This window comes from Sus scrofa, chromosome 18 (assembly GCF_054392235.1).
Source record: "Sus scrofa isolate SSC_HxYL_T2T_F1_AM1 chromosome 18, Sscrofa_HxYL_maternal_Yorkshire_Landrace_v2.0, whole genome shotgun sequence".
NCBI lineage: Eukaryota > Metazoa > Chordata > Mammalia > Artiodactyla > Suidae > Sus > Sus scrofa.
In genome coordinates this window covers 16,741,309-16,769,079 of record NC_139400.1, presented here as the reverse complement: position 1 = coordinate 16,769,079, position 27,771 = coordinate 16,741,309, and the positions used below count along the sequence as shown (strand labels likewise).

Here is a 27,771-nt window from a genome sequence, read left to right as displayed (position 1 = left end):
TAATCAGTGCTGTGTAAACTGCCTTCTGAAGGTAGGGTGGTAAAACTTTGTCTTTGGGTGGCCATCCATGGACTCTCTGAAGTTGGGAAAGAGACACCATGGGTAAAATGCATTAGTATCATAGAAAAATTCCATCAGCAGAGTGTCAGTAAACAGCAAAGTATGAAATCAGGGAGTTCCCATCAAGGCCCCGCGGTTAACGAATCTGACTAGCATCCATGAGGACGCAGGTTTGATGCCTGGCTTTGCTCAGCTCAGTGGGTTAAGGATCTGGCATTGCTGCGAGCTGTGGTGTAGGTCACAGACAGGGCTCGGATCCTGCATTGCTGTGGCTGTGGTATAGGCTGGCAGCCACAGCTCCGATTTGACCCCTAGCCTGGGAACCTCCATATGCTGCGAGTGTGGCCCTAAAAAGAAAGAAAAGAAAAAAGAAATTGGGAACTGAACATTGAGGATGCGCCCTTGAAACAACAGTCATTCTTCCTCTTGACAGTAGATCCACCATGCATACTTGCTTCTTCCTCCCTTTAGCTGGAGGCTTGCCCTGGAAGCCTGGGACTTCCTTAAACACGGAAGAATGCAAACAAGAGGTCCTCCTTTGCCTTGTTACATAGGTACCCAGTCAGAGCCTTCACCTTCCTCACTGACCACTGCGCTTGTGTGTGTGCTGATTCTCCAGGTGGGCGCCAACATCTGTGGTTATACAGAAAATGTCACAGAGGAACTCTGCAGAAGGTGGATGCAGCTTGGAGCATTTTATCCGCTATCGAGGAATCACAACGGGCCTGGGTTCAGGGTAAGGTTCCAAGAAAAGTGGTGGAAACTTCTTGGATTGTCTGCTCTGCGTGTACTCAAAGAGGGGTTGAAGAAGATTGGTCCTCAGTGCAGGAGGAGAATAGGTAAATCCTGGGTGTTAGGCTTAAAAAAGCAGGGAATTGGGATGAAGGCCTGTGGGGAACCATGTGTATATAATTGGATGCTTTTCTATTTGGAGACATATCAACAAAGGTGAGGAGGCTTGTTAAGGTGTCTGTGGTTTTGCTGTCACTTCTGTTCCACCTTAGATAAGACGAAAGGATTGGAGTTCACGGATATTTTACTTCTGTCTCTATAAGGGAGACCCCTTCCTAGATATGGAGGAAGGGTTTAGGGAGGGCAGGGCGGCGATCTGAACGTTTTCCCACCTGGTTACAACACTCCGTCTTTCTATGAGTGGTTTTGGGAGACCATCCTGCTGCTTCTCATGACCCTTTTATCCTCTTCTATCTGGAGTCCCAGTTTTTGATGGTCAGGTGTGTGGCTGTAGGTTCAAAGTCTCCCTTAAGGAGATGTTTCTGGTGATGGCAGGAGTGAGTAAGGAGGGATGCCCTTGCTTTTAATGATATAATCTGTGGTTGAAATCTTTCACATCCATGTGGTTTCACTCTTAATGGGCTCATCAGAGTCACTTAACCAAGCCTCATTTTAGCTCAAGTTCTTGACTTTATCCAGTGACATGTCTCTAAGCTGGGAAAGATTCACAGGCAAGTACTGTATCCCTGGGCCTTCCTAGCCATTGGTGATCTAGAGAAAGATGCTGTTTCTGACCTTCTAAGCAGGTGGCTGGGAGCAGGTAGGGCAAGCGCACTTCCTGAAGAGACGGCCTGGAAGGACCTGATGGAGAGGTGCCGTTGGGCTGCTAGGTTACAGTGCCTCTTCTCCCTTCTTCTTGATGAGCACTGTCCAATAGAAGGATAATGCGGGCCACGCATGTATGTTTAAGTGTAAATTTAAGACATGAAAAGACACAGGAGCAATTATTCTTGAAATATTTTATGCAACTCAGTATATCCATGACATTATCATTTCTACCTGGGTTTAACCCAACATATTAATGAGCTATTTTATATTCTTTCCACTAAGTCTTCAAAATTCAGGGTGCCCGTGACAGTGGCAACACATAGCAATTTGGATGCTAAATTTTAAGCAGTTGGAGGAAATGTAATCCTGCCAAAACAATGATGTTTAATGGAAAAGCTATTTTACATTAATTCTATTTTGGTTTCTGTTTAAATAAAATCACGTAAAGTTAAAAACTCAGTTCCTCATTCTTACTGACCGCATCTCAGGTGTTTAACGGCCTCACGTACCGTGTAGCCATCATCATGGGCAGTGTTAGCTCTGGACTATCTTGGATGGAGACCAAAGGGAAGGAGGTTGTGGAGGGTTGTTTTCTTTGGGATCTGGACTCGGGGTTTTCATGAACTCCACACTGCAGGGGCGGAGTGGTCTCATGGAGTAGTTCTTTGTGGAGGGCGGAAATGGACATCTTAAGGAACCAAGAAAAGGGTAATAAATTCAGAGAGTTTCCTCTAAAATTCAGTTCCAGTAATACAGTACAGGATGCCAGGTCTAAATATGGCATGCATATCTTTCACATCTTTAAAATTACGATAGGAGTTTCCGTCGTGGTTCAGTGGTTAATGAATCCAAGTAGGAACATGAGGTTGCCGGTTCAATCCCTGGCCTCGCTCAGCTGGTTAAGGATCCAGCGTTGCCGTGAGCTGTGGTGTAGGCTGCAGATGAGCTCGGATCTGGCGTTGCTGTGGCTCTACAGGTCCGATTAGACCCCTAGCCTGGGAACCTCCATATGTCTCAGGTGCAGCCCTAGAAAAGACAAAAAGACAAAATAAATAAATAAATAATAAAATTACAATGGACATGAACGAAACAACTGCCCATCATCAATGGAAATTTCTGTTTCTGGGTCCCAAGAGAATTAGATTTCCCATCTAAAGGGATTTTTCTTTGTTCTTGGATAAAATCTAAAAACTTTCTTCATGATTTTGTTTCTGCACATTGTGTATTGGAGAACAAATAGAAGTCACTGTCTTTGGAATAGAGAGAATAAAACACATTTCAATGGTGAAAACATTACAGACAAGCCTAAATTGAAAATTTAAAACGAATCTTAAAATTGCACATTTCTGAAAGTGTAAGGAAAGGAAGAGAGGGCTTATAGATCATGGAGTAGGCAATGCGGCTTAAGGCAGTGGCTTTCAGATTCTTTTGTGGGAGGAGTTACGGCCTTAATCTGCTTAGCCAGAAGAAGCATTATGAGAAACCTGAATTTTTTTTTCTTTTGTCATTTTTGCCATTTCTTGGGCCGCTCCCAGCATATGGAGGTTCCCAGGCTAGGGGTCTAATAGGAACTGTAGCCACCGGCCTACGCCAGAGCCACAGCAACGCGGGATCCGAGCTGCATCTGTGACCTACTCCACAGCTCACAACACCGGGTCCTTAACCCACTGAGCAAGGCCAGGGATTGAACCCACAACCTCATGGTTCCTAGTCAGATTCGTTAACCACTGTACCACAACGGGAACTCCTGAGAAACCTGAATATGTGACATAAACTGGAGCAGCTTTGGACGGACCCAACCAGCACCTTTACCTCCATGGCAACCTCTGTGGGCTCCTTCATCACCCCGAGGCTGCCGGAGACAACGTGTGTCAAATGTAAACTCTGCCTCCTGCTTGCAGTTTTACGTTGCAAGAGCCTTGTAGCTGCTGTTCTTTGAATCTATAAAATGAAGGCGCAGGACCAAGGTCCTTTCAGTTCTGGAAATGCTTTCTCATCCTCCAAGTTGGAAAACATTGCTACTTTCATCTGAGAAAGCTTCTTCTTTTTTTGAAAATTTTATTGGAGCATAGTTGACTAGTGGACTTACAATGTTGTGTTAGTTTCAGGTGTACAGCAAGGTGAATCAGTTATACATAGACATATATCCATTCTTTTTTCCCGCCTGTATTATTACAGAATATTGAGTAGATCTTTGTTTTCATTTATTTTATATATAGTAGCATATATATGTTAATCCCATCTTCCCCATTTATGGTTTCCCTTTAGTGACCATAAATTTGATTTCATAATCTGTGAGTTTGTTTCCATTTTATAAATAGGGTCTTTTGTGTCATTTTAAAAAGCATATTCCACATGTAAGTGACATCATGTGATATTTATCTTTCTCTGTCTGGCTTATTTCACTTAGTATGATAATCTCCTAGGTCCATCCATGTTGCTACAGATGGCATTATTTCATTCTTTTTTATGGCCAAGTAATATTCCATTGTATATATGTATCATTCTTGATCCTTTCATCTGCTGATGAACATTTAGGTTGCTTCCAAGTCTTGGCTCTTGCAAATAGTGCTGCAGTGAACATTGGAGTGCATGTATCTTTTCAAATTATAATTTTCTCTGGGTCTGTGCCCAGGAGTGGAATTGCTAGATCATAAGATAGTTCTATATTTAGTTTTTTAAGGAAACCCCATACTGTTCTCCATACTGGTTGTACCAATTTACATTCCCACCAACTGTGTAGGAGGGTTCCCTTTTGAGAAAGTTTCTTATCAACAGGGCCCTTGAAAATATTGATGGAAATATTTAGTAATTGCTGACATTTTCTTCTAGGACCAGGATCCGGCTGCCTTTAGTGAAAACAACTCAACGCTGTTGAATTCCGCCAGACACTATTTGAACATCCGCTACACCCTGCTGCCCTATCTCTACACCCTTTTCTACCGAGCTCATTCCTTGGGGGAGACCGTAGCCAGGCCCCTCGTCCATGAGTAAGCTTTCTGACCTGCAAAGAATCCTTTTCAGATCCCAAGTTCCCCTACTTCGTTAGTAGCAGTAAGGTTAGTAGGGAATGTGCTGCTGTCCTATCAGGGAGGCTTCACCTGCCTTCTCTGTTTTCCAGGTTCTACCAGGACCCAGCCACGTGGGAGGTGCACGAGCAGTTCCTCTGGGGGCCTGGACTCCTCATCACGCCTGTTTTATATGAAGTGTGTTTATAATCTCAACAATGGGGTGGACTTTCCCACTTGTCCTCATTGCTCTATAGCTGAAGAAGTGGGTCCTGAGTTTCTGTGGCTGCGTTTATATATGTATTAATATATGAATGTGAGAGAGACAGATCATGAAAGTTTGGAAATTAGAAAAATTGTAATTTTTTTTTTTAAGGGCCACACTTGAGGCACATGGAGGTTCCCAGGCTAGGGGTCGAATCAGAGCCATAGCCGCCAGTCTACGCCAGAGCCACAGCAACGCGGGATCTAAGCTGCATCTGCAACCTACACCACAGCTCATGGCAATGCCAGATCCTTAACCCAATGAGCGAGGCCAGGCGTTGAACCCGCAACTTCATGGATGCTAGTCAGATTCATTTCTGCGGAGCCACGATGGGAACTCCGAAAAATTGTAATTCTTGATCTCAACTCTTTACCAAGCAAAACAATCTATATTTTGCAAAATTACCTGAATGCTTATTTCCTTAAGCATGTGGCCGTGGTACTGATGGGGGCTTTAAATGCCTGCGCATTCGGGCTGGCCAGCTGTCTGTGTTTCCCTTGGACCAGAGAGCGTGTGCTCCTGGGGTGGGAGTGGCAAAAGAGAAGAGGTGGGGAGAGGTGTGTGAAAGGAGAGGGAGATGCTGGGTGGGGAGTGGGAGGTGTGTTATGCTGGAGCCTGTGTGTGAGGGACCACACACACCCTTCCTAAGTGGAGTTTGGGGCAGGGGTGAGAGGGGAAGAATAGGGAGGGGTCCTGCTGATGTTTAGAAATGGATCCATTTATAAACATGAGAGATGGCCCAGGAACTCATGTCAAAGGCCCTTGGAGCTAATGTTTTAGCCACAGCATCTCATGGTCCATCCTGCTAACTAGCAAGTGGTCCTCCTAGAAGCCTCTTCTGGGGGCTTAGATGCTTCATTCTCCTCCCACCTGTCAGATTACAAATCACTCAGGGAATAAACTTTCTCTGCTGCTTTCAGGAGCCTCAAAGCAAAACCAACGTAATTTCTAGAAACAGCTCTGCTTTGGGTAAACTGCCCAACTGTTCTGAGTATCTGTGTTTTGCTGGTACAGTGGGATGATCCCACCTGTCTCTGTTGGTTGTTGAGAGGAGCACATGCAACTATGTATGAAGGTGTTGTGCAAACTGGAAAGGGATGTGCCAGTGCTGCTCATTGGGTTTTGTGTTTTGTTTTGTTTTGTTTTTTTGTCTTTTTGCCTTTTCTTGTGCCGCTTCCACGGCATATGGAGGTTCCCAGGCTAGGGATCGAATCGGAGCCATAGCTGCCGGCCTACACCACAGACACAGCAATGCTAGATCCTTAACTCACTGAGCGAGGCCAGGGATCGAATCTGTAACCTCATGGTTCCTAGTCAGATTCGTCAACCACTGAGCCACGACGGGAACTCCTGCTCATTCTTTTTTTCAAATTTTATTGACCTATAATCGATTTACAGTGTTGTTTCAGGTGTACAGCAAAATGAGTTGTTTATACACATGCATGTGTGTAGTCTTTTTTCCCATACAGTTATTACATAAGTCAGTGCTCGTTATTGTTGTTGTCCTAGGGTGTGGACTCTGCAAAAGCGTACATACCGGACGCCATCTGGTACGACTATGAGACTGTAAGTGACGCAGCCCTGTTGGGCTTGGAGACCTGCCTCCAGCTGAGGGCAACTCTGAGGCCGCGGTCTTGGGCTAAAATAATACAGGGGTACTTTTAGTGGGTACTTTCCTGGGAAGAAGGCCTTTCCAGATGTACAATGAATCATTGAAATAATTGGGGTAGATTTTATGGCAATTTTCATTATATCAGCCTGGCTGCTATGCAGCTCTCTGGACTAGTGATGCATCTTGGGTGGTGATGACCTGGAGAATTAAAGCCCAGTTGTGGAATCACAGCATGGGGTACTGCAGAGAAATAGGGTGGACTGGAATCTCTGCTATCAACTGCTTATATGACTTGGGCAAGGCACTACCCTTTGGAGGGGGAGAGGGGGTTTATTTTTCTCTTATTTATTTATTTTTTATTTTATTTTATTTTTGCTCTATTGTCTTTTTTTTAGGGTTGCTCCCACAGCGTATGGAGGTACCCAGGCTAGGGGTCTAATCGGAGCTGTAGCTGCCAGCCTATGCCAGAGCCTCAGCAATGCCAGATCCTTAACCAGCTGATCAAGGCCAGGGATCGAACCCACAACCTCATGGTTCCTAGTCGGATTCGTTTCCCCTGTACCACGATGGGAATTCCTGTTTTTCTCTTATTTAAGATGAGGCAGCTGTGGCATGGATAAGCAATGAGATCCTGCTGTTTAGCACAGGGAACTATACCTAGGCACTTGAGATGGAATATGATAGAGGCTAATGTGAGAAAAAGAACGGCTATATATATATTATATATATTATTATATTATAATATATTATATTATGTTATATAAATGGTTGACTGGGTCACTTTGTTGTATAGCAGAAATTGACAGAACATTATAAATGAACTATAATACATAAAAAATAAAATGAGGCAGCTGAACTAGCTGATCTCCAAGGTCATGTGATCTTTTTTCCTTTTGATGGTTAGGGAGTAGCCACCCAATGGAGGAAACAATTTGTGGAGATGCTACTGCCAGGTGACAGGATAGGACTTCACCTTCGAGGGGGCTACATCTTTCCCACCCAGCAGCCAAACACAACCACAGAGGCCAGGTAAGTGCCTCACTCTTCTAAGAGGTGACTGCTCTGGTGCTCTAAGGGGCAGGGTGTTACAGGAGAGGAAAATAGGGACGGAAGGCGGATAAACTAAGGGAAAACATCTCCAGTGAGTAATCCTTCTCACGTGCTTTCAAGCCCAGAATTGGCAGCTCAGTCTTCATTTAGCCAGAGATAAATGTAGTCTCAATTCCTTTCCATTTCCATTGTCTTTCACTTTTAGATTGAATCAGATTATAATAGTCAAGGAGTTCCCACTCTGGTGTGGGTTAAGGATCCAATGATCTCTACAGCAGATCACTGCTGAAGCACAGGTTCAGTCCTCAGCCCAGGACAGTGGGTTAAGGATCCAGCATTGCCACAGCTGTGGCACAGGTTGCAGCTGTGGCTCAGATTTGATCCCTGGCCCAGGAACTTCCATATGCTGCGTGTATGGCCAAAATAAGTAAGTTTTTAGAAAAGAATAGTCAAGATAATTACTCGTGACAATTTCCTTAGGGTCAGAAATTGTCCTTAAGTAGATTCCCTTAAGCATGAGAGATGCAATGCAAGTTCAACAGAAGATAAAGTGTTGTTATGTGGGAGTTCCCATTGTGGTGCAGTGGAAACGAATCCAACTAGGAACCACAACGTTAGAGGTTCGATCCCTGGCCTCGCTCAGTGGGTTAAGGATCCAGCGTTGCCATGAGCTGTGGTGTAGGTCGCAGATGCAGCTCGGATCCCAAGTTGCTGCAGTTGTGGTATAGGCCGGCAGCAACAGCTCTGATTAGACCCCTAGCCTGGGAACCTCCATATGTTGTGGGTGCAGCCCTAAAAAGACAAAAAGACAAAAAAAAAAAAAAAGTTATGTGAAAATCAATAGGTTCAAGATCAAAAGCAAGAAAGTTTGGCCTCAAGCTTTAACTCTGCCTCTTACCTAATGTGTTAACATGGGCAGCTTCTGTTCTTTGTTTCTGCTTATCATGGTAAATTGGTGATGATGGTCATTCAACTTTTTGGAGTTATTAAGAGGGTCAAAGGAAATAGCAGAAATGATTTAGAGTACACGAGACACTTAAAGAGTGCCTGCCACGTGGTGAGCACCCAGTGAGTGCTGATTGTTAGCTCTCGCTCCAACCCAGCAGGAACTACCTTCTGCTGCCTGCCGTCCACCCACGCCCTGCTTCTGTGTTTTCATACAGTGTCAGCGTTGACTCAGCATCTGGGATTTTCTCGGAGATTATCTGTCCCGGGGACAGGAAGGGGGCTGGTTTAACGTCACTCTAGCTCTTCCTTCTCTGAAATAGAGAATTGCTCTTTTACAGTCGGAGGAATTCCCTGGGACTCATCATTGCCTTGGACTATAAGAGAGAAGCAAAGGGGCAGCTGTACTGGGATGACGGTGAATCTAAAGGTAGACTTGCTCATGGCACCATCACCATGGTTCTCGGTGGAAGTTCATCTTTGCAAGTTGCCCAGTATGGCACGAACCCTGTTTTCACCAATGCTGATTGCTATAGCTTAGAATCAGTTTCTTCTTTCTTATTTTTTTATTTTGTCTTTCTAGGGCTGCACTCATGGCATATGGAAGTTCCCAGGCTAGGGGTCAAATTGGAGCTGCAGCTGGTGGTCTACACCACAGCCACAGCAACATGGAATCCAAGCCACATCTGCAGCCTACACCACAGCTCATGGCACCACCAGATCCTTAACCCACTGAGCGAGGCCATGGATTGAACCTGTGTCCTCATGAATACTAGTCGGGTTCATTACCACTGAGCCACGATGGGAACTCCAGAATCAATTTATTCTTAAAGTTCAGTTGGCCAAGCGCATGCATTAGGGGAGACTTCAAATGAGCAAGTTGTATGTTATTGCCCCTATCAAAGCAGCAGACATTGCTGGATTTAATTATTCTTCACTCTAGGTTTTATTATTAATACTAAATAACATTTTGCTAATAGATTTGTAAAATACTGCCTCGGTTGCTCTTGAGGGGCAAATATGTAATCTGGGGAGTGTTTTTTGCCACATATAAGTACCTCACATAAGCTTCTGGTCTCACTATCTAAAATCCTGCCCTATGTAGAATTAACATTAATTATTTATTGGCTATTTGTTATTGTGCTGTGCGCAGGGCCAATAAGCATGAATAAGCTATAGACATTGCCTTGAGGAAGTCCCAGTCCAGCAAGATAGTGGGCCTGTGGCGCCAAAGTGTTTTAAATGCCAGCAAGAGGGCACCACAGAGGGCCACGGAATTCAGAGGCTCGAAGGGGTCCAGGGAGCCTCTGTGAGGTTTGCCAAAACAGGTGGAACTTGGGTGAGCAGGACTAGGTGGCAGAGGTGTTTCCAGTGAAGAGAGGAATGTGCCCTGCCTCTCTCCTCCTGTAGTAACGGGGCCTCCTCGTCTTTCTCTTTCAGATGCTGTAGCTCAAAACAAATACATTCTGTATGATTTTTCTGTCACCTCTGTGAGTACTGGTTTTGAAGAACCCACAGTGCACTTTCTCTTCTCTGACTGCCTTTTGCATTTTGGGTTTGCTGTAGAAACTGGGTCATGTGGGGTAAGAGCGGTCCTAGAGGAATTAACCTCAAAAGGAAAGTTTTCATCTTGTCAGACCCGTAAGCCTGTAGAACATCAGGATGCGTTTGATGAAGAACTCGTTCCGGGTAATAGAATCAGTAAATAACCTGTACGCCAAAGCAAAACATTACCAAAAAAAAAAAAAACAAACTAGGATTCTTATGAGTCTGGGTGACAGATTTCTCCGGGACCATCACCTGGCACCATTTATTTTATTTTTTTTGTTTAAGTTCTACCTCTGAACAAAGCCCTGAAATTTTTTAACTTATTATTTTTATTGGGGCATAATCGACATGTAATATCATATTGGTTTCGTGTGCCCAACATAATGGTTCAGTATTCATATTGTGAAATGATTACAACGGTGAGTCAAATGAACATCCATCACCACACACAGTTACAAATTTTTTTCTTGTGATGAGAACTTTTTAAGATCTACTCTCTTAGCAACGATCAACTATACGATAAAAGACAGTCACTGTGCTGTGTATCATGTAACCATTCATGACTTGTTTAAAACACATGCAGTGCCTCACAGATTTGTGCATCACCCTTGGGCAGGGGCTCTGCTCATCTTCTCTAAATCCAGCGACATTCCAACTTTAGTGTATATGCTGCTGAAGCAGGCACTTCTTTTTTTCTCAACTCTATTGAGGTGTAATTGACAAATAAAATTGTACATAGTTAACTCGTTAGAGCATAATGATTGATACCACTGATTATTAGAGAAATGCAAAGCGAAACACCTGGCACCATTTAGAACCTTAGAGACAACACACCGTCGATCTCAGCAAGAAAGGTAGTGAGTGGTGCTTGGGCACAATTACAGTGTGATACATCTGATCTTGAAACAGACTTATTTTTCTCCTCCAGAACCGTCTCCAGGCAAAGATTATAAAAAATACGTACACAGACCCCAACGGACTCACATTTACAAATATCACAATCTTGGGAATGGACAAGGAACCTGCTAATTTTACTGTCTTCCTTAATAATGCTGCCACCCCCATTTCAAACGTTGTCTACACCAGTTCGACAAAGGTGGGATATTGTGCATTCCTGTGACCCCCTCACTGACAGTTCCGGCCTGAGATTCTGACGGCCAGCTGTCCCTTGCTCTTTTGACTTTGGGCGGTCACAGAGACAGCTGGCTCGCTGGAAAATCACAGGGATGCAGAGGGAGAATCCCCTGCATATGGACGCTTGAGCTTTGTTTGCATTAGGACTCTGAAGAAGACAGTAGGAGTTGGGACCCTGAAAGAAAGCAGTTCTCCTCTGGGCAAATTTAAACGCAGACATGCTAACCGCAGATGTAGTATTATGAAAACATTATTCAATTGATGTTCCCGTCGTGGGTCAGCAGTTAGAGAACCCGTCTAGTATCTATGAGGACACAGGTTCGATCCCTGACCTTGCTCCGTGGGTTGGGGATCTGGCGTTGCTGTGAGCTGTGGTGTAGGTCTCAGACGTGGCTCAGATCCCAGGTTGCTGTGACTGTGGCGTAGGCCGGCAGCTGTAGCTCTGATCTGACCCCTAGCCTGGGAACCTCCACATGCCTCAGGTATAGCCCTAGAAAGACCAAAAAAAAAAGGAAAAGAAAAGAAAGACAATATTATTCAATAAATTGGCCTAGTTCTAGAGAGTATTTACACGTGTGTTCTCTCATCTAAGTTAAAGACTTTCTTTGAGACACTGTTGGTATTTTATTTTTTCTTAGTGTTTTAAGCTCTTTTTATACCATCACAGAAAGAGTTTAGAAGAACACGATGGGGTGATCTGCGGTTTCTCTTATGGAGTGGTTCCCTTACGTGATAATCTCTTGACTATTTCAAGCACTGGGAAATTCACTGTTTGTTAGGGTAGCCCCCTTCCATTATGACAACACATGTAGCAGAGGACGAGAGCTTGGGTTTAGGGCATTCTAATCCTCGCTCTTCTGTGCCTAGCTGTGGGCAAAGCAGCAAACCTCTCTGAACCTCAGGGTTCTGTTTTGTAATATGGAGAGAGCCATATTATTCATAGCACAGGGTTGCTTTATAGGATTAATAGAGATAAAGCATATAAAGTGGTTATCACAGCGCCTGACCCATGTAAATACTCAGTAACGTTGAGCTGTGCTAAGTACTCCCATTGTTATTAAAATGGATGAGCAGCAGTACCCAGGGGGCAATGAATTTGAAATGCCAACTGTGCTTGTGATCTATATTCCTTAACATGGTCAGGAATAAGTCAGATTCGTTTTCCTGACAGGAAGGTCAAAAGCCCCAGAGGAGAAAAGACAGTGTGACAAATAGCCCACGTTAAAGCGGTTGATGGACAGAGGGCTCCCCCGATCCTGACTCCCAGCCCATCAGGGAAGGACGTGATCCAGGCAGCCCCACGCCATCAACTTCACCATCGTGGCTTCCTTCCTCTTCCCTCAGGTGGTGAGCATCCCTGATCTCCAGGGACTGTTACTGGGACAAGAATTCTCCATTGAGTGGAATCTTCCAGTGCATGACCTGCAGAAGTTCAACTGCTACCCCGAGGAGCCTGTGGTCTCCGAGGAGAACTGCCAGCAGCGGGGGTGCCTGTGGGAGGTAAGGACCGGGAGCAGGTGACCAGATAACCACAGGGAGCAGGAAGCTGCAAACAGTGTCCCACCAGCAAGTAGGCACTTGGGAAACACGGGCTAAATGTTGATGGGTTGAACGGTAGGCAGTCCGACTTTAGGAAGAAAATTATACTGTGCCAAGCGATGAATTATTTTGTTCATGCCGTGGGATAGGTGCTCAGCGTTTCACCCTGAACTAGAAGAAACTCGTTGCCTCTCTGGCGCTCCCTTTCCTCCAGTCACAGCACTCAACACCCCACGTTTTTTTAAACTTAGGATGAACTCGTTGGGAATGCATTGAGTATTTTAAGTAATTCTTTCCATCTGTTGGAAAGTCCATGCCGTAAATAAGATAAGTCTGCTTCTCTCTGTTTGAAAAATAGACTGAAGGCCAGAAGAAATAAGTGGTTTCCTTAAGGTCACAATAAGGACAATAGGGCCACGGGGAGGGGAACCTTGCCTTAGAACTCCAGTCTCAGATCAAGGTCCTACTGGCACGTCACCACTCACCCTTAAGAGGAGGCCTGTGTGTGTGTGTGTGTGTGTGTGTGTGTGTGCATTGCCAGGGTTGCCATGACAAAATACTGTAAACTGGTAACTTAGAACAATAGCAATTTTATTTTATTTCATTTTATTGCTTTTTAGGGCCGCACCCACAGCATATGGAAGTGGGCAGGCTAGGGGTCTAATTGGAGCTGTGGCCACTGGACTACATCACAGCCCCATCTGCAACCTGCACCACAGCTCATGGCGATGCCAGATCCCCGACCCACTGAGCAAGGCCAGGGATCGAAACGCCGTCCTCGTGGATACTGGTTGGATTCGTTTCTGTTGCACCAAAAGGAGAGCTCTAGTAGCAATTTATTATCTCAGAGTTCTGGGAGCTGGACGTCTAGGATCAAGGTGCTGGCAGAGTTGGTTCCTTCCGAGGGCTGTGAGGGAAACTGCTTCATCTTCCTCTCCTGGCTTCTGACGGCTTTCCGGCCATCTTTGCTGTGCCTCAGTTTATAAAACATCACCCTGATCGCTTCCTTCGTCTTCTCCTGGTGGTCTTAGTCTATCTCTGTGTCCCAGTTTCCCCTTTTAACAAGGCTACCGGTCAAATTGGATTAGCCCTAGTCTGGTGGCCTCCTGCAACTCCATCATCTGCAAAGATCCTGTTTCCAAACAAGATACCAGGTACCTTGTTTGCAGTTACCAGGAGTTAGGACGTAGCATCTCTTCTGAGGAATGCAGTTTAACCCGTAATAATGGACAGAGTGTAAGAGACAGTCTGCGTTATAACCACCTTCTCCAGTAATTAGAGCCTCAAAGTGCGACCTCAGAGGCTGACTGAGAGTCCCTCCCGTTGTTCCAGCCCACGACGGTGCCCGGCGTGCCCACCTGTTTCTACGACACCATCCCTAATTACGCCGCCAGCAACATTCAGTACCTGCCCACGGGCATCACCACAGACCTTTCCCACCTGACAGCCCCTGAATCGGCAGCACCACCGTCTTCACGGGGCGAGCAAATCCAACCCCCAGTCGCCGCCGCCGCCGCCAAGGCTGCCTCGGCCTCCGATCCCCTCTCCGCCAAGATCAGCTTTCTCCGAGTGAGCGTCATCTACCACACCGCAACCATGCTGCAGTTCAAGGTAAGCCCGTGTCGCAGAGTCCGCCACGGACGGAGCTCTTAACTGGCAGCTCCATACAAATGGAAGACATGGAAACATCTTTTGGTGTGAATCCCTCATTTTACAGGTGGGGCTGCTGAGGCCCAGAGAGGTGAAGGTCAGAAAGTCAGAGGGAAGAAGAGCCAGGATGTGGCCTTAGGTCCACAAAGGCACTGAGCTTCCTATTCCAGTGAGCCCTCAAAGTCATGATCATCCTCAGAGAGTCGGTCCTTAGCCCTGAGAAAACACGTCTACTTTGTAGTCAGTCATATAAACGTGTATGACTTTACAGTAAGTCATATAAATGAGAGTAAGTCACTTCCAACATCAGAGCTATTTCTCTAGCTGTGGTTCTTAAACTTCAGCACATGCCAGAATCACCTGCAGGTCTTATTAAACCTCTGATGGGCCTTACCCCCAGGGTGTCTGTTGGGTGGATTTGCTGTGCCAACAAGTTTCCAGGTGATGAAGATATTGCAACTTAAAGGGCCACACTTTGAGACTCTGCTCTAATAGAAAGTGTGAACCACCTGTTTGCCAATAACCATATTTTTAAAATGTATTCGAAGAAACGCCAAGCGTAATTAATTTTAATAGCATTTTACTGCATCCATATATCAAAATATCATTCCACCCTGTAATCCAAATATAATTATTGAGATAAATTAATCATGCTAAGTCTTTGAAATGTGCTGTTTAGTGTGCACTTAAGAGTGAGTCTCAGTTCAGACAACACATTTAAAGGACTAATGGCCGCATGGGGGGTGGATCCCACCTGGCACAGCTCAGCAGCTCTAGCCCTTGCTTTTCAACTTCAGTGTTTGAGGCATCACCCTTGGGGTCTTGAGAAAAGGGAGATTCAGATGCAAAAGGTCTGGGGGAGGCTGAGAGTCTGCGTTCTTAACCAGCTCCCAGGTGATGCTGCTTCACACTGTTGAAGGTTGTGAAAGTGGCTTTTGGTCTGCGACACACCATTCTGAGAAGCAAGGCTTAAGACAATACTTAAGCGGAGTACGTGGACCAGTAACGTCATGAGGAAGGGGATGCTTGGCCATCAAGCTATACTCCCCGGCCTTGGATAACGCTTTTCACTTCTCTCTTTTTTTTCCCCTGCACGTGAAAACGGTGAGGGAGGTAGGAACAAGTGGTAAGTACAAAAGAGCAGCCTTAGGGTGGGAAAAGTTGCACGACAGCTCGAAGCTCAACCAGTAAGAAGGTCCCAGAGTTCATAGGAAAATTCAGCGCTTTTATGTCTAACATGCCCTCACATGCTCACACAGAATCTTAAACGCTTACCTGCACGTGTGTGTTTACATACCACACACACGTGCATTGCATCTGTGAGGTCCCACACTCTTAAATCACGGATGTTTTAGAGGAAGTGCCCTGGCTGGCCTTGAATAGGTCTTACCCTGCATTTTGGGAGGTCAGGCTGTGTATCAGGCACAGTAGGTGGGAGGGCCATGCATCTACTTGCTTGGGGATATAAGATGCCTCCGGATCTGATGACTCAGACTGGCCAGAAAACATGAGAACGGAGGAGCATAAGCTTACAGGAAGGATTGGAGGTATGAGAAACCGTCAGAAAGTTTCCTTCTCCCTTCTTGGCAGATCTATGATCCCACTAATAAAAGGTATGAGGTCCCAGTATCTCTGAACACACCTCCCTCTCCAGTTGGCTCCACTGCAGACCGGCTGTATGATGTCAGGATTCAGAACAATCCTTTCGGGATCCAGATTCGACGAAAAAGCTCTGGCACTGTGATGTAAGCACTCTTTGATGCTAATCCAAGTGGCTCTAGATCTAATTACAGTGGCTGCAAGTGGGAGTTCCTGTCCTGGCTCGGGGGGTTAAGAACCTGACTAGTACCCACAAGAATTCAGGTTCAATCCCTGGCCTCACTCAGTGGGTTAAGGATCTGGCGTTGCAGTGAACCATGGTGTAGGTTGCAGATGTAGCTTGGATCCCACATTGCTGTGGCTGCGGTGAGGACCACCAACTGCAGCTCCAATTCGACCCCTAGCCTGGGAATTTCCATATGCCACGGGTGTGACCCTAAAAAATAAGAAAAAAAAATTAATGCAGGGATTCCTGCCATGGCACAGCAGAAATGAATCTGACTAGGAACCATGAGGTTGCAGGTTCGATCCCTGGCCTTGCTCAATGGGTTAGGGATGTGGTGTTGCCGGCAGCTGTAGCTCCGATTTGACCCCTAGCCTGGGAACTTCCATATGCTGCAGATGAAGGTTGCCCTAAAAAGCCATAATAATAATAATAATAATGCCAGTGAGATATTAACCTTAGAGACTCTAACGCTTGTAAACAGGGAGTGTATCTATTGCCCCTACTTCAATTAGAAATGTGTTTTCTGTTAGTCTTTAACTCAGCAAGCAAAATTAATTGATCAAAGATTTAAACAAACTAATGTTTATTTTTAGAGAAAGGAAAATACATGTTCTATTCCTTGTTCTTGTTAAGTAGAAGAGAAAGCTATTTAGTAATTACAACGGATAACCTGTGATGGAAATCAGTTCTCTCTGTGCTCATTAAGAAATGAAAACAGAAGAGTCAGGAGGGAAGGGCAAAGATTACTAAGGAGGGCCAAATGGCTTTTTCAGTCTTGGCTTTTATTGAGATTTTAGACTCAAAGCCTTTTTACAATGTCACACACAAAAGGAGTTGTCATCTCTCCTCTCTTGTCCTGCCGCTGCATGGAATGAAGCCAAGATCTGGCTTTCGTGTGGGGCTGGCGTTCGCCACCCCATCAGGGTAAAAACTGTGCCCCTGTGTGCGTGCGTCTGCCTCCAGCCCTCTTTGACTCTCTGTCAGACTTTCTGTGTGTTACCTTCTTTGGTAAGAAGTTCCTTGGCCAATCCAGAAAAGTTGTTCTAAGAGTTACACATGTTCTGTTGAAAAATTTGCTTCTACCTTCTCCATTTATTGGCACATTCAAGCTGACGTGCCAGGCAATGAGAGGCATTGATGTGCCAGGCAATGAGATGAGGAAGACATGCTCCTTGTTCTAAAGGAGTCCGTGACCCACTAAAGGCGCTCTTAGTCCTGCAAACCGCAGGATAGAAAGGCCGACACAGAACCCTGGGAGCGAGTGATGGCCATTGTTAGGACCTGGGTCATCTCCTAGTATTTGACCCCGAGTCCGGATGTACAGTCACTCAGGAGGCTTCTGGATCAACTTGTCGTCCCTGAGTGGCCCATGTCTGCACGGGCCTGTGCTCAGCTCAGCTCCGAGGTCTGCCCCTGTGTTGCAGTTGGGACTCGCAGCTCCCTGGTTTCACCTTCAACGACCTGTTCCTTTCCATCTCCACGCGCCTCCCGTCTCAGTACCTCTATGGCTTTGGGGAGACAGAGCACACGACGTTCAGAAGAAACATGAGCTGGCACATGTGGGGAATGTTCGCCCGAGATGAACCCCCCGCGGTAAGCACAGAAAAACAAGGTTTTCAATCACTTTCTCTCTGGGCACACTTATTTTAATCTGCATGCCCGTATATGGAGCCCTATCCCTCAGCTCCACTTTATAATGATACATTTTGCTCTCAGATGAAATAAGCCATATGTTAGGATCTTCTGCCCCGTTGGTCCTTAAAATATCAATATACGTTTCCTGCAGACTGTGGATTTTATTTCATAAAATTTTAGTGAATACGTTATATGTATTAAGCACATAGAATAAAATGCTGTCTTATTTAATAAGATATTATCTTTGTTCTTCAGACGCTTATGAGCTAGTAAGAGAGAGAGAGGCAGAAATAATGCTAACATAGGATAATCAGTGCTGTAATAGAATTAGATCATGGGAAACAAGGATGGCACAGGGGGTGGGGCACTTAGATTTTTATTCGGGGTAGCGGAACGGGTCAAGGAAGGCTTTGCAAAAGACAGGACATTGAACTGAGGCTTCAGTACTGAGTCGGAGTTGGCTGTTTGGGTTATGATGCGAAAATGATTTCTTCGATTTTCTTTTTTTGCTTACCCACCTATTCGCCCCCTGGCTCTCCCAGTACAAGAAGAATTCCTACGGTGTCCACCCCTACTACATGGCACTGGAGGGGGATGGCAATGCCCACGGAGTCCTCCTGCTGAACAGCAACGCCATGGGTAAGTCTCAGGCATACTCCCCATGTTCCAGCATAAACAGCTGTGACCACATTTTTGGAATCTGGAATATCACCAGGAATAAAGTAAGTCCAGGGCAAGGGAAATGGGCCAGTTAAACTGATACTCCATTTGTTAATTTAAGTTTTATCGAGAGCTCCAGGACAGGTATTAGGGGTACAATTTTGACTAATCCTTGTCCCTTCTCTTGGATGACCTTATTATTTTGCTTTATTTATTTTTTGTCTTTTTAGGGCCGCACGTGCAGCATATGGAGGTTCCCAGGCTAGGGGTCAAGTCGGAGCTGTAGGCACTGGCCTGCGCCAGAGCCACAGCAACGCGGGATCGAGCCGCATCTGCAGCCTACACCCCAGCTCACGGCAATGCCAGATCCTTAACGCACTGAGCGAGGCCAGGGATCGAACCCGCAATCTCATGGTTTCTAGTCGGATTCGTTAACCACTGGCCATGATGGGAGCTCCTAAAAGTAGCAAATTTTAAGGCAGAGGTGGTATCTGGATAACTCACAATTCCAATAATGCTCATCTTCTTTTTTCCTTTTTTGTAGATGTGACCTTCCAGCCGACTCCTGCCCTGACATACCGCACCACAGGAGGAATTTTGGACTTTTATATGGTTTTGGGGCCAACCCCCGAGCTTGTAACTCAGCAATACACCGAGGTTGGAAGTCCTTCTATTCAGTGATAAACCAGCCAGTGTTTAGTAGATATTACCAGGTTCTTAGCACTGAGAAAGCCCAATGGTTTTTCTTAAGGCCCCTGGGTGTTCCTACGGCATGATTGCCCTCTTTTCTGAAAGTCAGGCCTTAGTGTTAAAGGGCTCTAAAGACCTATTGATAGCCCATAGTTCTCTGAGCTACTTGCTAAGTAGCCTTTCTGAGAATCTCTAGGCAATGACAACCACTGAGTTCTCAGGTTGCCTAGAGCGGAGGCTGTAGAGTATAAGGAGACTTTCTATCATGCTGTGTCTTTGTGGTTATTCCATATTTAGGTGACTTTCCTGTTTCTCTTGAGTGAGGCCTCTTAGATCTGACAGTACTCCATAGGAGTGCTCCAGTTACTTCAAGAATAAGCCAATCATCTTTTCTGCTCTAAAAAGTCTACTTGGATCCCTGTTTCTTTTTTATTCTAGTTGATTGGTCAGCCAGCAATGGTTCCATACTGGGCCTTGGGATTCCAGCTGAGTCGATATGGATACCAGAATGATGCTGAAATTTCCAATTTGTATGATGCAATGGTGGCAGCTCAGATTCCCTACGTATGAAACCCTCATTCAGACTGTGGTTTAATTAGTTATGGGAGTTGGTGGCTAATCAGAGATTGAGATTTCTTCATAGAAATTAACAAATGACTACCTTAGGATACAGAAAATGAGCTAGGAAACATTGCTTTTTAAATTTATTTCATGACCTCCTTTCAAATCAGGTGTTCAGAGTTGTGAGTTGTGTAAATCCTTCAGCACTTTGGGGGGTGCTTGGGGCCTAGTGTTCCTTCCCTTTTGCCAGGAACATCCTGGGGAGCCATGGCTGGGTTTTGAAGGCGTGACATCGGGGACTTGAAAATCATCTCACGATTATGACCATTTTAGGAGGTTATAGGCTATGCCTGGAGAGAATGGACGTAAAGTGACAGTATGAAAGAAAGCGGTTAAACCCAAGCCTTGACTTTCTCTTCAACACACACATATACATAAGCATATCCTGTGATGACAGTATCTCCTAAATGCCCTAGAAGTGCACTTGATTGCTGTCACCAGGCCGAATTCCATAAACAACATGCTCTTTCTCCTCTTAGAATGATCATTTTCTCATCACCCGTTCTCTTCGCTCTCAGTTCACCTCCTGAGATTTTTGGAGGACAATTCATGACAGGAAGATAGGAACAAAATCAAGTGTTCAGATGTTTTCATCAAAGGTCATCTGAAACATTCAGCAGGCTTCATTTGTTTCTTTTTATCTGCTTCTCTTCTAGATACTTATTAAACATAAATTAGGAAAGTAGAAAAAATAAAAGATAAAAAAAAATCCGTAGATCTACCTACCTCACTGAGGCAATTCTTTTCCATGCTTTGGCTTATGAGCAAATTTTGCTCCCTCTTCACCAGGAGTGTTAAGGCAATACGAGTGATTCTCACCTTCAGGCTGCAAAGGAGCATTGTTTTTTCCCCAGCTGACTCTTAACCACTCTAGCCATGATTTAATAATCATGGATTGAGTGAATTTCAGGTTCAGAAAGCTGGGTTGGTACTGTACAGAGAAGAGGGAAGACAAGATTTTCACCTCAGGGACCATCCAGCCAAATGGGGATGGCAGAAACCTATACACATACATTCTAGAAAGCCGTAAAATAGTGTAGTCCTAAATGTGAATAGTTTCAGTCAAGTTTACTGGAGGGGGACAGAAACAGCTATACAAGCTTTTCTGTTTCTCAGGCACGCCTGGGCTTCCTGCCCTTGAACATTCAACCAGCACTTGTGTGAGACTCAATGGGTTTGAGACTTGAAGAGTGGAAAAGACATTAACTCAGGGAAGGAAAGGGGAGAATCCAGTTGGAAGAACAGGAGAAGGGGTGGGGGCGGGTGAGCTAGATGTAGGAATCAGAAAGCAATCTAGCTCAGCAGAACTGTAAGGTCTGTCTAGGGGGTACTGAGATAAGAAATTAAGAGGGGCCCGGGCTGGGTCAGCAAGCAGGAGGACTGGAGACTGCCGAGCCGTCCCTGCTGCAGGACCCCAAGCCTCATGCATGCTTCCTCCTATAGGACGTCCAGCACGTTGACATCGATTACATGGACCGGAAGCTGGACTTCACCCTCAGCCCCAGCTTTCAGAACCTTGGCCTCCTGATTGAGCAAATGAAGAAAAATGGCATGAGATTTATTCTCATCCTGGTAGGTAGTTAGAAAGATGAGATCCTGTTTTCTAAGTCCCTAGTTTAAAATAGTACCATTGATGGAAACTGGATGAAGAGTACATGAGACCTCCCTGAAAATTTTTTGGAACTTCTTGTGAATCTATAATTTTTAAAGTATTTAAAAGCAAATAAACAAAAGACGGAAGAACCAGTGAAAAGTGGTTTTTAAAAGATAGTACGTTGCAATATGTATTTTTCATAACTGTGAGTGTCACTGGATGTAATTAATTGTTACTGTTCTTTTGGTCAAGTTAGAAGAACTGCACTGAAACACTGAATATCACACACACACACACACACACACACACAAAAGCATCTATTTCAGGCTTTTCCCCTAGAAGGAACAGCTGTATCTTAATCTCACCTTTATCTGAGGGGTTCCAAAACTTCTTAAGTTACCCTTAACCATTACTCAGCAGTGGTGAGGCTCAAGGGACTTCTTTTTTCTTAATTAAACTCACGAAAGTTTATGAGAAGATAGGAACAAAATCAAGTGTTAAGATGTTTTCATCAAAGGTCATCCGAAACCTTCATCAGGCTTAATCTTAACTGAGTTAAGACCCAGAATACCAATTTATTATTCCACTTTGGAAGCTATATCCTGGTAAACACAGAAATAATTGCCGGCAAATGGTCCTCCCTTCCAGCTTCCAAAAGTTATAGCGGTATTTGCTGACTTTTGTTCGTTCATTCGTTCAAGTCTTAATTAAACACCGGGCCTTGGAAATCACTGTTCTTTTAGGGGCCACACTCGCGGCCTGTGAAGTGCCCAGGCTAGGGATTGAATCGGAGCTGTAGCCGCCGGTCTACACCACAGCCACAGCAGTGCAGGATCCGAGCTGCGCCTTTGACCTACATCACAGCTTACAGCAATGCTGGATCCTTAACCCACCGAGTGAGGCCAGGGATTGAACCTGCATCCTCATGGATCCTAGTCAGATTTGTTTTTGCTGAGCCATGACGGGAACTCCAGAAATCACTGTTCTAAAAGGTGTGTGTGTGTGTATGTTTATAATGTAAATAAATGAAGAAATATCCTTTTTCTTATAGAGATTTTATTCTGTTGGAAGGAGACAGCCAATAAATATTTAAAAAGATAATTTCATAGGCTGATGCATAAGCCATTTCAAGCTTTTCTCTCTCCAGCTCATTTTAGTATTTTTTTTTTTTTAGCATCAGATTTTTGTGGGACAGATGGGGGTTAAGCTATTCAAAAATTTATATTAAAAACACAAAACAAAAATTCCCCCTTCCAAAAAAGATATTATCAGATAGATAGTGATGATAGTTATGAAATAGGATGTTTTATGGAGAGTAGTGGGGGCACGTGTGGGATGGGGTGAACAGAGAATGTCACTTTAGACAGACAAGTTAGGCCACAGAATAGAAAAGATAGTTTCACACTCTTAAGGAATATTGCTATGACCCTGTGAAAACACAATAAATTGCCTTTCTCCACTTCAAGGTAATGTCTTATTACGCTGTTATATCACCAGGAATTGTTTTCCTCAAGAATGTTATAGACATCATTATATTAATTGATCTCTCATTTGTCCATGGGTGTGTGTGTGTGTGTGTGTGTGATACTGAGCTTCACCATTTTTTCTGCACTGTGAATTGTTAAAAATTTTAGGGGACTTTTTGTGGGGATGTTTTTCTCATGCTTGCTGTTCTAAACCCTTTCATTGCAGGATCCAGCCATTTCTGGCAATGAGACCCAGTATCTCACATTCACCAGAGGGCAGGAAAACAACGTATTCATCAAATGGCCAGACAACAGTGATATTGTCTGGGGAAAGGTAAGGCTTAGGGGCCTGTAATTAATCAGCATCACAATGTCTTGATTAAAAGAGGCTCTTGGGGAGTTCCCATCATGGCACAGTGGTTAACAAATCCGACTAGGAACCCTGAGGCTGTGGGTTCCGATTCCTGCCCTTGCTCAGTGGGTTAAGGATCCGGCGTTGCTGTGAGCTCTGGTGCAGGTTGCAGACGCGGCTCGGATCTGGCGTTGCTGTGGCTCTGGCGTAGACCGGCGTCTACAGCTCCGATGAGACCCCTAGCCTGGGAACCTCCATATGCTGTGAGTGTGGCCATAGAAAAGACAAAAATAAAAGAGGTTCTTGGGAGTTCTCTGGTTGCCTAGTGGTTTAAGATTCAGTATCGTCCCGGCTGCGGCTCATGTTCGATCCCTGGCCCAAGAGCTTCCGCATGTCATGGTTGTAGCCAAAATAAATAGATACATACACACATACATGTAAGATAAAAGAGGCTTTTAGTAAATCTTGGTAAAATATAGGGAGTAATTTGGAGTTCCTGCCATGACGCAGTGGGTTATTGATCCTGCTTATCTCTGTGGAGTCACCAATTCGATCCCTGGCCCTGCGCGGTGGGTTAGCTATCCAGCATTGCTGCTGCTGTGGCCTAGGTCGCAGCTTGGATTTGATCGCAGGCCTGGGAACTTCCATATTCCACAGGTGCAGCCAAAAATATATGTATATAAAATAAATATATATATATGTACACGCACACACATATATATATACACACATACACACACACGTATATGTAAGTTATGAATAAGTAGAAATCTGTTGCTTTTTAGCTTGATAAATATGAATAAGACCAAGGTTTCAGGTCTAATCCTCTAAGATATCAGTAAGCTCTGTTTATCGTCTGGAAGTTTGCCAACACCCCACCCTCATGTTTCCCAGCTGGTCATTTAACAAACATGAAGACTCCTTTCGGGAATGGCTCGGCAGTCTGTCTCCCAGTCACTCACTCTCATCTTTGACCCAGGAAGCTTAATCAACATCTAACTAAATCACTACATGTCATTGATTATTTTCCTCTTATCTCCTTTAATTCCCTTGTGTGGCCTCAATCCTTATCCTCATGGTTTGATTCATAGCAACAAGATTTTAAGTGAACTTCCTGACTCCAGGTGACAGTAGCTCTTAGCCAGAATTGAACTGCTCCGTAATAATCCTGTGTCACTTCCCCTTGCCCTGGGCACCTGTGGTGCTCACTGTGCCTTTGAATGCTTCCTCCCCAGCTTACCCCAGTAATATCTGCCCTTCAAGACCAACTCCAATAGTCCCCCTTAGGAGTTCCCATCATGGCTCAGCAGTTAAAGAATCTGACTGGCATCCATGAGGACGCAGGTTCAATCTCTGGCCTCGCTCGGTGGGTTAAGGATCCAGCATTGCCATGAACTGTGGTGTAGGTCACAGATGCAGCTTGGATCTGGTGTTGCTGTGGCTGTGGCATAGGCCAGCGACCATAGCTCTGATTCAGCTCCTAGCTTGGGAACTTCCATATGCTGCGGGTGCGGCCTTAACAAAAAAGATTAAAAAAAAAATTTAAAAAAATAGTCCCCCTTAGAAAGCAAAGACTAGCTTTTTTCTCCCTTTTCTGTATCATTGCCCTCAAAGAGTATTGCACACAACTTAGCTCGTTATGTTCCATACGTGAATTAGAAAATAAGGACTATTTCCTACTTAAATCTCATTAGATACAGACCATAGAAGAGTGCCTAGCATATAGTAAATGCTCATTTAATCAATGTATATAGTTAATATCCTTCTAATTATAGATGAAATTGGTTGATACTATGGCATTTTTTTTTCTCTTTCTTTTGTCCTTTTTAGGGCCACACCCACAGCACATGGAGGTTCCCAGGCTAGGGGTCGAATCAGAGCTGTAGACACTGGCCTACATCAGAGCCACAGTAATGCCAGATCTGAGCCTCGTCTGCGACCTACACCACAGCTCATGGCAACACAGGATCCTTAACCCACTGAGCAAGGCCAGGGATCGAACCCACAACTTAATAGTTCCTAGTTGGATTTGTGTCCGCTGCCCCACAATGGGAACTCCTATGGCATTTTTAATGATGCTTGTACTTGGGGTCCCTAGAAACTCATGGTACTGCTTAAAAGCACTGAGACTAAGTTTACAGCTTGTGAATGGAAATCAATCTTATTCCTTTAAATTCAGACTTAACATTTATTTTTCGTAAGAGGAATCTGGTTATAAGTCTATGACAGATAGCAGTGAGAACTGAATAATCATTTGCAAGGTGATTATTCAGAGGGTGTGTTTCAAATGGGTTTAGTCAATCATGACATTCAAAAATAAAATTTTAGGAGTTCCCCTTGTGGCTCAGCAGTTAACGAACCCGACTAGTATCCATGACGATGCAGGTTCAATCCCTGGCCTCCCTCAGTGGGTTAAGGATCCAGCATTGCCTTGAGCTGTGGTGTAGGTCACAGACGTGGCTCGGATCTGGCGTTGCTGTAGCTGTGGCTGTGTCATAGGCTGGCAGCTGCAGCTCTGATTGGACCCCTAACCTGGGAACCTCCATATGCCTGAGTACGGCCCTAAAAAGACAAAAAATAAGTTTAAAAATAAAATTTAAAAAATTTATGGAATGAGTTGCGATCCCAGCCTATTTTCACTTAACAGAATTTCGTACATTCAAACTCGGCAGTTTTATTACTGGCAGATATCGCCCAGAACTGTATGGAGATGCGTGTCGTTGGAGTCTAGCGTGAGAAACACCTCATGGTCTGTGCGCATGCCTTTTAACGGCTTTGATTTTTCCTCTCTTTCTCTAGGTTTGGCCAGACCTGCCTAATGTGAATGTGGATGGGTCCCTTGACCCTGACACTCAGGTGAAGGTACAGTTACAGATTTTTGTCTACATGGCCTTAAACAGCTGGATGTTTCTGAGATTTATCCTGGTGTTGGGTTAGGTAGTTCTGAGCGGAAGGTACTGGTCAGCTGGTAATTTGGGGGGGCAGAAAAGGATCCTTAAATGGAAGCTCAACACGAAACTAGGCTGGAGATGTGTAGGAGGACCTCTTAAGTCCTCCCTTCACATGTGCAGCTTTAATGAGTTGTGTTGTGTTTGAATTTAATGTTGTCTGAACAGTAACGTTCGGCAAAGTCTAGGGTATTTTCACTGGAGAGGCTATGAACAGGCTAGTTTTTAATGAATTATCTACATATAAGGGAAAGCGTGGGGAGTTCTCATCCCGGCGCGGCGGAAACAAATCCAACCCCGTCCATGAGGATGTGAGTTTGATTCCTGGCCTCGCTCAGTGGGTTGAGGATCTGGCGTTGCTGTGAGCTGTGGTGTAGGTCACAGACACAGCTCAGATCCCAAGTGGCTGTGGCTGTGGCATGGTGGCATGGGCCAGCAGCTATAGCTCGGATTTGACCCCATATGCCTTGAGTGCAGCCCTAAAAAGAAAAAAAAAATAAGAAAGAAAAGAAAGAAAAAAAAAAAGAAAATGTAAGCAAAGAAGGCGAAATGGCCTTGACCTCCGCTCTGAATGCCACATTGGTCTGGGTATCCAGCGTCCCCTCCACACTGCAGCTCACTTTTCCCTGGGTGGCCCATAACCTTCATTTGGCCAGTATAGCAAAAGCATTTGTGTTCTAGCGTTTGATTGTTTAGACACTAGCAGTTAATTTTCCAGGTCATATGATTAAAATGCCCAGTTGTAAAGCGCATCTCATGTTTAATGGGGATTTAAGAATAACCTTGCAGGAAAACAGAGAATGAAATCTCCTTCCCTGACCTCTTAGTGTCCACAGTAAACTGTGCGGCCAGAGGCTGCAGACCCGAGTTTGGGTCACGCACTGATTGGGCAGTGCTGGCACAAATACCTGCTCATCACCCCTTCCCAGTCCCCACACTCCCCTTCCCAGACAGGCTGAGACCCCTCACCAGAGTTTGTGTCACCCTTACAGCTGTACAGAGCCCATGTGGCTTTTCCTGACTTCTTGCGGAACAGCACGGCTGCCTGGTGGAAGAAGGAAATAGAAGAACTCTACAGAAACCCTCGCGAGCCAGAGAAGAGCTTGAAGTTTGATGGATTGTGGATTGTACGTTACCCTTCATGCCTCTTCTTTGGAAATATTAGTAGTCAAAACATGGGGAGGCTGGAGTTCCCAATGTGGTGCAGCGGAGACAAACGCAACTAGCATCCATGAGGATGCAGGTTTGATCCCTGGCCTCACTTAGTGGGTCGGGGATCTGGCATTGTCATGAACTGTGGCATAGGTAGCAGACATGGCTCAGATATGGCACTGCTGTGGCTGTGGCGTAGGCCAGCAGCTGTAGCTCCAATTTGACCCCTAGCCTGGGAATCTCCATATGCCGCGAGTGCGGCCCTAAAAAGCAAAAACAAACAAAACAAAAAAACATGGGGGGGCAGAGTTCCTGTCGTAGTTCAGTAGATTAGGACCCAACTTTGTCTCTGTGAGGATACGGGTTTGGTCCCTGGCCTCGCCCAGCAGGTTAAGGATTCAGCATCGCTGCAAGGTGGTATTTGATTTCCACTTATTTCTGAGTTACCTACAATTTT

At 45.0% G+C, this 27,771-nt stretch overlaps 1 protein-coding gene and 1 pseudogene across 5 annotated transcripts in view; one reads left to right on the top strand and one right to left on the bottom strand.

The window, feature by feature from the left end:
• MGAM2 (maltase-glucoamylase 2 (putative)) overlaps nucleotides 1–27,771 on the top strand; it is a 95,903-nt gene that overhangs the window by 42,809 nt on the left and 25,323 nt on the right. For 2 of the 5 annotated variants that reach the window (XM_085005251.1, XM_085005249.1), the window contains exons 1-10: nucleotides 15,382–15,497; nucleotides 15,962–16,116; nucleotides 17,621–17,789; nucleotides 18,374–18,470; nucleotides 19,036–19,148; nucleotides 19,620–19,745; nucleotides 21,246–21,374; nucleotides 23,089–23,196; nucleotides 26,014–26,076; nucleotides 27,155–27,289. In XM_085005251.1, coding sequence (XP_084861377.1) covers nucleotides 17,742–17,789; nucleotides 18,374–18,470; nucleotides 19,036–19,148; nucleotides 19,620–19,745; nucleotides 21,246–21,374; nucleotides 23,089–23,196; nucleotides 26,014–26,076; nucleotides 27,155–27,289 — 819 coding nt within the window. In that variant the 5' untranslated portion in view covers nucleotides 15,382–15,497; nucleotides 15,962–16,116; nucleotides 17,621–17,741. Of the gene's footprint in view, nucleotides 1–679; nucleotides 797–4,452; nucleotides 4,611–4,741; nucleotides 4,827–6,402; nucleotides 6,460–7,409; nucleotides 7,535–8,841; nucleotides 8,931–9,940; nucleotides 9,991–10,976; nucleotides 11,145–12,526; nucleotides 12,683–14,053; nucleotides 14,333–15,381; nucleotides 15,498–15,733; nucleotides 15,919–15,961; nucleotides 16,117–17,620; nucleotides 17,790–18,373; nucleotides 18,471–19,035; nucleotides 19,149–19,619; nucleotides 19,746–21,245; nucleotides 21,375–23,088; nucleotides 23,197–26,013; nucleotides 26,077–27,154; nucleotides 27,290–27,771 lie in introns of those variants that run through there. The other 3 variants (XM_085005250.1, XM_085005248.1, XM_085005247.1) reach the window with 2 other exon arrangements.
• On the bottom strand, nucleotides 10,620–10,733 carry LOC146394897 (U6 spliceosomal RNA; annotated as a pseudogene).